At 30.0% G+C, this 12,747-nt stretch overlaps 1 protein-coding gene across 12 annotated transcripts in view; it reads right to left on the bottom strand.

Annotated features, from left to right (window-relative positions):
* cher (filamin A protein cher) overlaps positions 1-12,747 on the bottom strand; it is a 227,384-nt gene that overhangs the window by 19,916 nt on the left and 194,721 nt on the right. Inside the window, exon 1 of one of the 12 annotated variants that reach the window (XM_075292153.1) lies at positions 9,559-9,805. The exons of the other annotated variants lie outside the window; for them this stretch is intronic. Coding sequence (XP_075148268.1) covers positions 9,559-9,790 — 232 coding nt within the window. The 5' untranslated portion in view covers positions 9,791-9,805. Of the gene's footprint in view, positions 1-9,558; positions 9,806-12,747 lie in introns of those variants that run through there. 12 annotated transcript variants of the gene reach the window in all.

Here is a 12,747-nt window from a genome sequence, read left to right on the forward strand (position 1 = left end):
TCTTTGTAGTGAAAATAATGTTTGTTTAGAAAATTTTGCGTTTTGCCTCTATACCACAAGAGTAGTTTTTTTTTTCTAAAAAGTCTTTAATTTATTGTACAAGTGTGTTTACATAAAGTTCTTTCTTTAATGGGTTCATAATATCAGCAATTATTTATGTTATTATTAGAGCTATAAAAAAAAAGAAAATTTGGGCTAAATATTACGCCAAAAGCTTACAGTAAAGGTGAGGAGGTATTAATTGATGAATGTATTTTTGAGAGGGAATATAAATCATTTTCTTTTATACCCTAAACCACATAGTGATCAGGGTATAATAAGTTTGATCTGCCACAAAATGTGGCTACCAGAAATATTGATTTTAGACCCCATAAAATATATACCGATCGACTCAAAATCACCTCCTAAGTCGATCTAGTGCTTGGTGTCCGTCCGTCCGTCCGTCTGTCCATGTATTTGTTGTTCACAGGATTCCGGTCGCAACTATTAACCGATTGTGATGAAATTTTGTACAGAGAGTTTTTTTGGGCACAAGGATGAATGCTATTGAATTTGGAAGAAATCGGATCAAATTTGGATATAGCTCTCATATATATTATCGCCCGATTTCGACAAATGGGGTAACGTTGCACTTTTTTACTAGCCGATCGCCGATTTTTTACTAGTCAAATTTAGCGCAAAATAATCTTCTGCATCACCTTTATGTCTGCAAAATTTCATCGAAATCGGTTCAGATTTAGATATAGCTCTCATATATATGTATCGCCCGATTTTCCCAAATTTGTCAAAAACACCCTTATTTATTAACCGATCTTACTCAAAGTTGGCCAAATGTAATCTTTTATAGCACTATCATCGAAACCGGTTAAGATTTAGCTATAGCTCCCATATATATGTACCGCCCGATTTTTCTAAATTTGGCTATAAAACCCTTATTTATCAACCGATAGTACTCAAAGTTGGCCAAATGAAATCTTCTATAGCACTAACTGTATTTACAAATTTTCATCGAAATCGGTTCAGATTGAGATATAGCTCCCATATATATGTATAGAGAATTTTGTAAAAATTTTATCAAAATTTTATTTCTATAGAAAATTTTGTTAAAATTTTATTTCTATAGAAAATTTTGTCTAAATTTTATTTTTATAGAAGAATTTGTCAAAATTTCATTTCTATAGAAAATTCTGTCACAATTTTATTTCTAAAGGGTGATACGGTCAAAATTTGGTCAAGGGAAAACGCGTGTAATTCGGTGAAATCGTTTATTTAAAAAATCAAATTAAATTTCTTTTTCAAGTTCAATTAGTATAAAATTCAGGCAAAATATTCAGTTAGGCTTTCGCTTTTCCTAATCCGAATTGCCGGGCCTCACGCTTGACACCTGCCATCAGATTTTGTACAGTCACCTTGTCCACCTTCTTCGCCGCAGAAAGCCAGTTTGCCTTGAATTGCTGCTCGTCCTTAGCAGTTTTTTTTGGTCTTCTTTAGGTTCCGCTTGACAATAACCCAGTACTTCTCAATTGCGCGGAGCTCTGGCGTGTTGGGAAGGTTCTTGTCCTTGGGAACCAACTGCACGTTTTGGCGGCGTAGCACTCCATGGCCTTTTTACCGTAATGGCAAGATGTCAAATCCGGCCAAAACAGTACGGAACAACCGTGTTTCTTCAGGAAAGGCAGCAGACGTTCTTTCAAACACTCTTTCACGTAAATTTCTTGGTTGACAGTCCCGGAAGCTATGAAAATGCTGCTTTTCAAGCCACAGGTACAAAGAAATATGTGGTACAAACCACATATTTCTTTGCGAACTTTGACAGTTTTATGTACTTGAAAATATCTGCTACCTTTCCCCTCCCTTTTGCCGTATAAAACTCCTGTCCCGGAAGCTACTTGTAGTCGGCTTTGACGTAGGTTTCGTCGTCCATTACCACACAGTCAAACTTCGTCAGCATCGTCGTGTACAGCCTCCGGGATCGCGCTTTGGCCGTCGTATTTTGTTTATCATCGCGATTTGGAGTCACTACCTTCTTGTAAGTCGATAGTCCGGCTCGTTTTTTGGCTCGATGCACGTTGGTAGACGATACACCCATCTTATTTGCGGCATCTCGGAGAGAGAGGTTAGGGTTTCGCTTGAAACTACCAACTCTCTTTGTCGTCTCAGCGGCTTCCAGTTTTCGATTTCCCCCGATCCAGACTTCCTGGCTGTCGACAAACGTTCCCCAAACACTTTAATTACATTTGTAACGGTTGATTTGGCAACTTTTAGCGATTTTGCCAGCTTTGCGTGCTAGTAGCTCGGATTTTCGCGATACGCGAGCAAAATTTTGATACGCTGCTCTTCTTGCTTGGACGGCTTTTTGACAACTGAAGAGTGAATTCCAAAATCAAAATAGGAGCAACATTCTACACACACACCTTCAAAATGAGGGGTGTTCAGGTTTTTTAAATGCAAAATTGTAAGAAATACGTCAAGTTTATATTGACCAAATTTTGACCGTATCACCCTTTATATAGAAAATTTTGTCAAAATTTTATTTCTATATAGAACATTTTGTCAAAATTTTATTTCTATAGAAATTTTTGTCAAACTTATTTCTATAGAAAATTTTGTAAAAATTTTATTTCTATAGAAAATTTTATAAAAATTTTATTTCTATAGAAAATTTTGTCAAAATTTCATATCTTTAGAAAATTTTATCAAAATTTTATTTCTATAGAAAATTTTGTCAAAATTTTATTTCTATAGAAAATTTTGTCTAAATGTTATTTTTATAGAAGATTTTGTCAAAATTGTATTTCTATAGAACATTTTGTCACAATTTTATTTCTATATAGAAAATTTTGTCAAAATTTTATTATTATAGAAAATGTTGTCAACATTTTATTTCTATAGAAAATTTTGTCAAAATTTTATTTCTATAGAAAATTTTGTCAACATTTTATTTCTAGAGACAGTTTTGTCAAAATTTTATTTCTATAGAAAATTTTGTCAAAATTTTATTTCTATAGAAAATTTTATCAAAATTTTATTTCTATAGAAAATTTTGTCAAAATTTTATTTCTATAGAAAATTTTATCAAAATTTTATTTCTATAGAAAATTTTGTCAAAATTTCATATAGAAATGTAAACAATTTTGTCACAATTTTATTTCTATAGAACATTTTCTCACAATTTTATTTCTATATAGAAAATTTTGTCAAAATTTTATTATTATAGAAAATGTTGTCAACATTTTATTTCTATAGAAAATTTTGTCAAAATTTTATTTCTATAGAAAATTTTTAAAATTTTATTTCTAGAGACAGTTTTGTCAAAATTTTATTTCTATAGAAAATTTTGTCAAAATTTTATTTCTATAGAAAATTTTGTCAAAATTTCATATAGAAATGTAAACAATTTTGTCACAATTTTATTTCTATATAGAAAATTTTATCAAAATTGTATTTCTATGTAGAAAATTTTGTCAAAATTATATAGAACATTTTATATATTTTATATTTTGTCAAAAAAATTTTTTTTCTATATAGAAAATGTTCTCAAAATTTCGCATTTTCATGTCTCCAGCATTTGGAAGACGATCATCAGTCTCTTGGTGTTGTGGTTCGAAATCTAGATCTTATTGCAGCTTGCTATATTATTATTAGTGATTTTCTACTGATTGTCAAAAATGTATTGGGGATTTTTGTGAGCAGTTTAAATTTAAATTGGGGATTTTTGGGGACGAAAACATCATAATTTGGTGACAAGAGCCAGAAAAATACTATCAACACTGGTCCCAATTCAAGAATCAAGTTTTAAGAATAAACTCATATAGCTTTTGAACTAATTGAGATTGGTCCTTAAAATTACAATTTTTCTTCTACATGCTGTTAGTACAAGTAAACAAAGAAGAAAAATTGAAAGTTTTTAAGACTAGGTTTATTTCGGTAGTGAAAGGTTTAATCCTCGGCTTTATTCCAAATATTCTTAGGAGTGGCCATGTAACTATTGCCAATTCCTATAGACCCTGGTGAGACCTATGGTGAATCTCACGAATTAGATTTGTTTTTCTTATATTTCCCACAGGCATCTTTTAAGAATCACCTTCGCTTAAAATAATGAATGATCCCCATTAGCGAATAAGTAAAAGTGATAAGTTACCAAACATAATAAAAAATAAAAAGAAATTCATATTTCTGTCATTGCAAATTCATTACAGACATTAAAAAGCACATGTTTTACAAATTTCAAATAATTGTAAACAATTAAAAAATGTACTCCATTAAAAAAAAAAATATGAGATACAGTGAGATGGCGCCTATATCGTTTTTTGTGTGAACTTAAATAAATATACTCACTTTATAGAGTGGGTTTTATTCGATTTTTTTTTCATAATTTTTTTTTTTTTGAAAAAAAAGGACGGACAATTGAGGTTGACCGAAATTTTAAATCAAAGGAAAAATTTCGGTGAAGAAGACCGATGAAATGTTTGCCATTTTTCATCTACATATATTTTTTAATTAATATTCTTTGAATAATTGATACAGTTGCTATTTATGTTTCAAGTTAACATGGTATAGGATTGACGAAAAAAAAAAAAAACAAAAATTCATGCCATTTTATTTTTTTGTTTGTTTTTGGCATAAACTGTCGTTTAGGTGTCATTCATGTGTCGCAAAAGTGTCATGATTTGTTGGTGAGATGTCATTTTGATGTTGTTGATAATATATTTTTTATTTTTGTTTGTTTCTACTCTTTGACTCCTGCTTATTCTTGTTGACCATGTTCATATATGAGAAAGAAAAACAAATGATGAAAATTTATGATCCTCTTGTGTATATTTTTTTTTGGCAAATTTTCAAAATTTAGGCCTATACTCTGTTTTCATATTCTATGGTACTGCAATAAATAGGCTTTGCGTTATGCAGCCAGTATAGCAAAAAAAAGAGTAGGATAAGAAGTGAATATTTAACATAAAATTATGAAAAGTACATATAAAAAATTTAAAAAAAAAAATCTTATTTTGCATCATTGTTGTTTACACATTGGCGGTTGGTGGATGGGGATCTTTGTACTCATAATTTCCTCTGTCGAGATTTTATTGCGTTTTCTTGGCAGAGCATTTCAAAATATATGCAATCGGTGCATGTTGTACAAATTGGCCATTTAATAAATCCTGACACTTGTTTACATATGCTTGCCATTGTAGTATTGGATCTATTTGGTTTGTCTTAAGATAAGAGCATCATTAAGCAGTTTACAATGTTATTTCAAATGGATGATTGCAATGAAATTTCAAATTACCGAAAAATTTTTCTTAATTTTGTTTCATATTAAATTGTAAATAAATCTAAATATTTCGATTGAATCAAAATATTTACAAACAAGTATATAAGGCCGTAAGTTCGGCCAGGCCGAAGCTTATGTACCCTCCACCATGGATTGCGTAGAAACTTCTACTGAAGACTGTCATCCACATTCGAATTACTTGGGTTGCGGTAACACTTGCCGATGGCAAGGTATCTTAAAACTTCCTAACACCGTTTTCTAAATTACAAGGTAGTCCATACGTAGTATATATTAAACTAAAAAAGGCCGATCAAATACGTATATAATTAAGTTTAAAGTTTCTATAGAAATAACATTTTTGACAAAATAAAATTTTGACAACATTTTCTATAGAAGTAAAATTTGGAAAATATTTTCTATAGAAATAAAATTTTTACAAAATTTTCTATAGAAATAAAATTTTGACAAAATTTTCTAAAGAAATAAAATTTGTACAAAATTTTCTATAGAAATAAAATTTGGACAAAATTTTATATAGAAATAAAATTTTTACAAAATTTTCTATAGAAATAAAATATTGACAAAATTTTCTATAGAAATAAAATTTTGACAAAATTTTCTGTAGAAATAAAATTTTGACAATGTTTTCTGTAGAAATAAAATTTTGACAATGTTTTCCATAAAAATAAAATTTTGGTAGATTATTTTTGGCTCGAGTGGCAACCATGAATATGGACCGATTTTTGTGTGATTGGGGATCGCCTATATATAACTACAGACCGATATGGACCAATTTTGGCATGGATATTAGCGGCCTTATACTAACACCACGTTGCAAATTTCAACCGGATCGGATGAATTTTGCTCCTCCAAGAGGCTCCGGCGATCAAATCTGGGGAACGGTTTATATGGGGGCTATATATAATTATGGACCGATATGGAGCAATTCTTGCGTGTTTGTTAGAGACCACATTCTAAAACCATGTTCCAAATTTCTACCAGATCGGATGAATTTTGCTCCTCCAAGAGGCTCCCGAGGACAAATCTGGGAAACGATTTATATGACGGCTATATATAATTATGGACCGATATGGACCAATTTTTGCATGGTCATTGGAGAACATATACCAACACCATGTACCAAATTTCAGCCGGATCGGATGAAATTTTCATTTCTTAGAGGCTCGGCAAGCCAAATCGGGGGATCGGTTTATATGGGGGCTATATATAATAATGGAGCGATGTGGACCAATTTTTGCATGGTCATTAGAGAACATATAGCAATACCATGTACCAAATTTCAGCCGGATCCGATGAAATTTGGTTCTCTTAGAGGCTCCGCAAGCCAAATCGGGGGATCGGTTTATATGGGGGCTATATGTAATTATGGACCGATATGGACCAATGTTTGCGTGGTTGCTAGAGACCATATACTAACACCATGTACCAAATTTCAGCCGGATCGGATGAAATTTGCTTCTCCTAGAGCGATCGCAAGCCAAATTTGGGGGTCCGTTTATATGGGGGCTATACATAAAAGTGGACCGATATGGCCCATTTGCAATACCATCCGACCTACAGCAATAAAAACTACTTGTGCCATGTTTCAAGTCGATAGCTTGTTTCGTTCGGAAGTTAGCGTGATTTCAACAGACGGACGGACGGACATGCTCAGATCGACTCAGAATTTCACCACGACCCAGAATATATATACTTTATGGGGTCTTAGAGCAATATTTCGATGTGTTACAAACGGAAAGACAAAGTTAATATACCCCCATCCTATGGTGGAGGGTATAAAAATAAAGAGTTTTTAATATTTCTGTAAAAAAAAAGAAACAACTAATAAGAATTAAAATTTTTATTGATATTAGGGCTGTTGTCTTTTAGCACTGGATGCAACATTTGTATGGGCTATCCATAACATCGTGCCACTGGTGTTGTATCCAGAACATCTCATCAATTCACACCTAAAGAAGTGATGCAAATTCAGTGCTGTTGAAATGGAGGACTTCCATCCTATGACAAGCCCATGTTAAATTCATCGCTTCTGCGTCAATCCAAAAAGAACATTTTCATTACTTTTTTGGCGACGCTTTTTTTGCTTGGCTTTTTTATGTAAATATTTAATGGCAGCACGCATTTCTAATTTTTCCATTGCAAAAAAAATTGCGTATGCGTCTTTTTTAACACCTGTTTCTATATGAAGGAGTTGCCAGATCGAAACAAAATTTAACATGTGTTCATAACAGAGATGGAAGTTTCCAAAACACTTAACTTTTTTCTGTTTATACCGCGCTTTTTGTGCTAGGCTAAGAAATTTCCGAACTGCCCTCGTAGTAAGAAAATTATATGTTTTTCTTTAAGAACTGTGTAATTTTTTTTTTTGGAATACCAAAAATTCCTACTTTATAAAAAAAACTCATATGTATATTAGCCATCAATAAATTTAAATATAAATTAGTAGTTATTCCCAAATATGTAGACACATTTTTATTCACAGTATTTTTTTCATGCCATCCCTAAAAATAGGCAATATGAATTAATACCTGAAAAACTAGATTTCTTCCAGTTTTCCATAATAGTTAAGGTATTTTGCTACCATCATAAGTGGATGTATATGTGTATGATTCATGTTTATACCAAAACAATTTTCATTTTCTACAAAAAAAGGTTCTGTAATAGATGCACAGACGGGACTAGTTACTGACCTAATATTAATATTTAGGACATTCATATAATTTCAATATTTTTTTTCTAATATTTCTGTAAAATTTGAATACTTAAAACAAATTTTATTTTGATCTTATTTATTTTTGTTTTTACTAAGGGTAATTCTACAAAAAAAAATTATATGTAATTCATTTCAAATATTTTTTCTATCTCTGTAATTATCATGAGCCCTAAAAGTAGGCAATATATATTATGGAAAAATAGATTTTTTCTCCAGTTTTTCATCATAGTCAAGATATTTTGCTACCACCATAAAGTGGATGTATATATGTATGATTCATAGTATATAAGTATTAGTTCATACACAATATATGTTTCCAAATGAAAATAAAATATAGAGAAATTCTAATCGCACACAAAATTAATTTTATTTATTAACCAAAACATTTTCTGTTTATTCAATACATGTGTCTTTATAGGTTTTATGAATATCTTTCAAAAATAAATTTCATGTTTCACATGATTTACACAGTGATGTGACAGACCATCTGTGGCGAAAAGGATTTCTGTCGATTTTTATCAGCTGCCACGTTAATCGTTCAACCGCTCTACACTTCTACAGTAATTCCAAAGCTATGTTGACGTCAGCCCGCAAAAGAGAGGAGCTGCTATGTCAACAATATTTTGGACATTTATTGATCGTTATTTATGCACAAGAAAAATACCAATCGTAAAATTAAGTTGAGCGATCATAAAATATTGAGGCTAATTGTGAATGCGTTGTTATATCGTCTAACATGCAAAACCGACAAATACAAAATAATAATAACGCATCGAAAATATTCGAGATTTATAAATATTGGGATATTTTTTGGGATAATGTTATATATAGAAAATGTATATATTTTGTAAATAATGACTTATATTTAAATTAAAAAAATAGGAGGTTAAGGATTCTAAAAAAATTTAGAGGGATTTTGTATTAAAAAAAAACATTTCCCAGACAATTTTATTTATAAAATATTAAAATAATTTGCATGCAGTAAAGAAAAAAGTAATAACGAAACCAACGTTTCCTTTAATATATATATTAAAAAAATATGAGGTTTAGGATTCTAAAAAAATTTAGAGGGATTTTGTATTTAAAAAAAATATTTCCCAGAAAATTTTATTTCTAAAATATTAAAATAATTTGCATGCAGAAATGAAAAAGTAATAACGAAACCAACGTTTTCCTTTAATATAAATATTATATAAATACGTTTCCTTTAATTTAAATTTAGATCATAGAAAACAACGATCTAAATTTGATTTTAGGGATTTTTGGTTGGAGTTTAGAAGAACTCTAATTTATAAATTGTTAACAAAAAAATACAAGGTATTAACAACAAAAAGGATTGTTCCAAATATTAATAATAAATGCAAAGTGGTAACTATTTAATTAAAAAATGGTAATATTTTCCAAATTAAAATTTAATTTTTTAAAATAAACTGTATTCTTATTTTTACCATATGAATTTCATAGAGAATTAATTTTGAAGGTTTTAGTTTTTTTAATCTATATTATTATTTTTTTTTTGTACTACAAATCAAAAATCGTCAAAAAAAAACATTACCTTGATGTGTTATAATATAAAATGATGACAAAAAATTCAATGGCAAAAAATCGTTTTTATGCAATTCCTCATTCTCTGGTATTAAAGTTTCGTTATAATAAACTTGTGGTTTTTCGACGTGATCACGTTCCGATACGGTAACTTTATAGTATTTCGGATGATAGTAATAGGTGAAATCTTCCCAAGTAGCTTCTGGAGCTTCGGGTTTTTCACTTAACCAACTGAAATTCATGTTTTATGATTTTGGTTTGGAATTTATAAAAAAAAAATTGTTTGTTTTTTTTTGTGTTTATATATATATGTATTTGGTAGTTTGTATTTTATTTGCAAGTTTTGTTGGTTATTTTATTTTATGTAAATTACAACACATACACAGTAGTAGCACAAACACGCACACGAAGTGAAATTTAAAATAAAGACACTTAAAATTTAGATTAACATTATTTTTTGTAATCAAAATTCAAAAAAATTGTAAATAAAAAACAAGAATATAGTAAAAGAAAAATCTAATGGAAAAGGAGAAGAAAAATGCAAACAATAGTGTATTGGAAAATTGACACCATTTTTATTTTTTTTTTAATAAAAAAAAATCAAATTGCATAAACTTTTTTTAAAAAAGGTGTATATTCTAAGGGGATATAATAGAGGTTTTGTAGAAAGTTTTGTCGCGTTTATATTTTTGCATTTCAATTCTTTTCTATTTTATGGAATTTGTTCAACTTTCTATAAAACTCATTTTAAAGTATACATTTTTCCTAAGTTGCTATCTCGAATGTTTATAAGTAGATTTTTGTAAACAAATAAAACGTCTTTGACAAAGTTTCTATTCAACGATATCATATAAGTGCATATGGCCGCCAAAAAGTATGCAATTATTTAAATGAAAAATTTTAAAAGTAAACAAGTGTACAGCTCTGATTTTATTACGCACTGAAATTTTCGAATAAATGAAATGCAATTTATATAGGTATATTTTCCCATTCATTAGAAGGTTTATTATTATTGCTTTATTTATATTCATATTTAAAATTATGAGGAATCCTATAAATACCAATTACAAAAATTAAAAAAAAAATCGATCGAAAAATGTATGAGAAAGTAAAGAATTTGTAAATGATTTATCAAAGCTTTAAATATAGAACAAGTATATACGGCCGTAAGTTCGGCCAGGCCGAAGCTTATGTACCCTCCACAATGGATTGCGTAGAAACTTCTTCTAAACACTGCCATCCGCAATCGAATTAATTAAGTTGCGGTAACGCTTGCCGATGGCAAGGTATCTTATAACCTCCTAACACCGTTTTCTAAATTGTATGTAAGTCCATACGTGGTATATATTACATCAAAAAATATCGATTAAATACGTATATAATTCAGTTTGACAAATTTTTCTACAGAAATAAAATTTTAACAAAATTTTCTATAGAAATAAAATGTTTAAAAAAATTTCCTATAGAAATAAAAATGTTGACAAAATTTTCTATAGAAAGAAAATTTTGACAAAAATTTCTACAGAAATAAAATTTTGACAACATTTTCTATAGAAGTAAAATTTTGACAAAATTTTCTATAGAAATAAAATCTTGGTAGATTTTTTTTGGCTCGAGTGGCAACCATGCTTATGAACCGAATGAAATTTGAACAAAATTTTCACAAAATTTTCTATGGAAATAAAATTTTGACAAAATTTTCTATAGAAATAAAATTTTGACAAAATTTTCTATAGAAATAAAATTTTGACAAAATTTTCTATAGAAATAATATTTTGGCAAAATTTTCTATAGAAATAAAATTTTGACAAAATTTTCTATAGAAATAAAATTTTGACAAAATTTTCTATAGAAAGAAAATTTTGACAAAATTTTCTATAGAAATAAAATTTTGACAAAATTTTCTATAGAAATAAAATTTTGGTAGATTATTTTTGGCTCGAGTGGCAACCATGATTATGAACAGATATGGACCAATTTTTTTGTGATTGGAGATCGGCTATATATAACTATAGACCGATATGGACCAATTTTGGTACGGTTGTTAGCGGCCATATACTAACACCACGTTCCAAATTTTAAACGGATCGGACGAATTTTGCTCCTCCAAGAGGCTCCGGAGGTCAAATCTGGAGAACGGTTTATATGGGGGCTTTATATAATTATGGACCAATTCTTGCACGGTTGTTAGAGACTATATACTAACACCATGTTCCAAATTTCAACCAGATCGGATGAAATATTCTTCTCTTAGAGGCTCCGCAAGCCATATTTGGGGATCGGTTTATATGGGGGCTATATATAATTATGGACCGATGTGGACCCATTTTTGCATGGTTGTTAGAGACCATATACCAACACCATGTACCAAATTTCAGCCGGATCGGATGAAATTTGCTTCTGTTAGAGGCTCCGCAAGCCAAATCTGAGGGTCCGTTTATATGGGGGCTATACGTAAAAGTGGACCGATATGGCCCATTTGCAATACCATCCGACCTACATCAATAACAACTACTTGTCCCAAGTTTCAAGTCTATGGCTTGTTTCGTTCGGAAGTTAGTGTGATTTCAACAGACGGACGGACATGCTTAGATCGACTAAGAATTTCACCACGACCCAGAATATATATACTTTATGGGGTTTTAGAGCAATATTTCGATGTGTTACAAACGGAATGACAAAGTTAATATATCCCCCATCCTATGGTGGAGGGTATCAAAATTTCAAACTTGAAAGTTGTTGGTTCTGATATCAAGAGGATAGAATTGACAGAAGATTTTCATTGTTTTTTTTTTTTTAATACATAAAAGAATTTATATTCTGGTGACTTTACAATCGGGCAATACTCATGTATAAGACGAATGTTTACCACCGGCGATATTCGAACATCCAAGTCAAAAATTATTTTCTGCTCTGGAAACTTCCTTGTTAAAGTGCCCCAAACGCATATGCTAGTTTTTTGAAACATTTAGAAAATCCAAAAATTATCTTTGGCGTTAAAAATATCTTTCCACACTGAAAAAAATATTGTCGTGAAGTCAAAGATTTCAAGTCTTTAAAATACGAATGCAAATTTTTCTTAAAAATCGTTCAAATATAGGACATGTTTTACATCACTTTATTTTAAAGACGTTTTTTACTTGAAATGTAGCATCATTTCTACTGGAAGTCGAGTCTGAATTTGGAAAATAAAGTCGTC

The sequence above is a fragment of the Haematobia irritans genome, chromosome 1 (genome assembly GCF_050003625.1).
Source record: "Haematobia irritans isolate KBUSLIRL chromosome 1, ASM5000362v1, whole genome shotgun sequence".
Taxonomy (NCBI): domain Eukaryota; kingdom Metazoa; phylum Arthropoda; class Insecta; order Diptera; family Muscidae; genus Haematobia; species Haematobia irritans.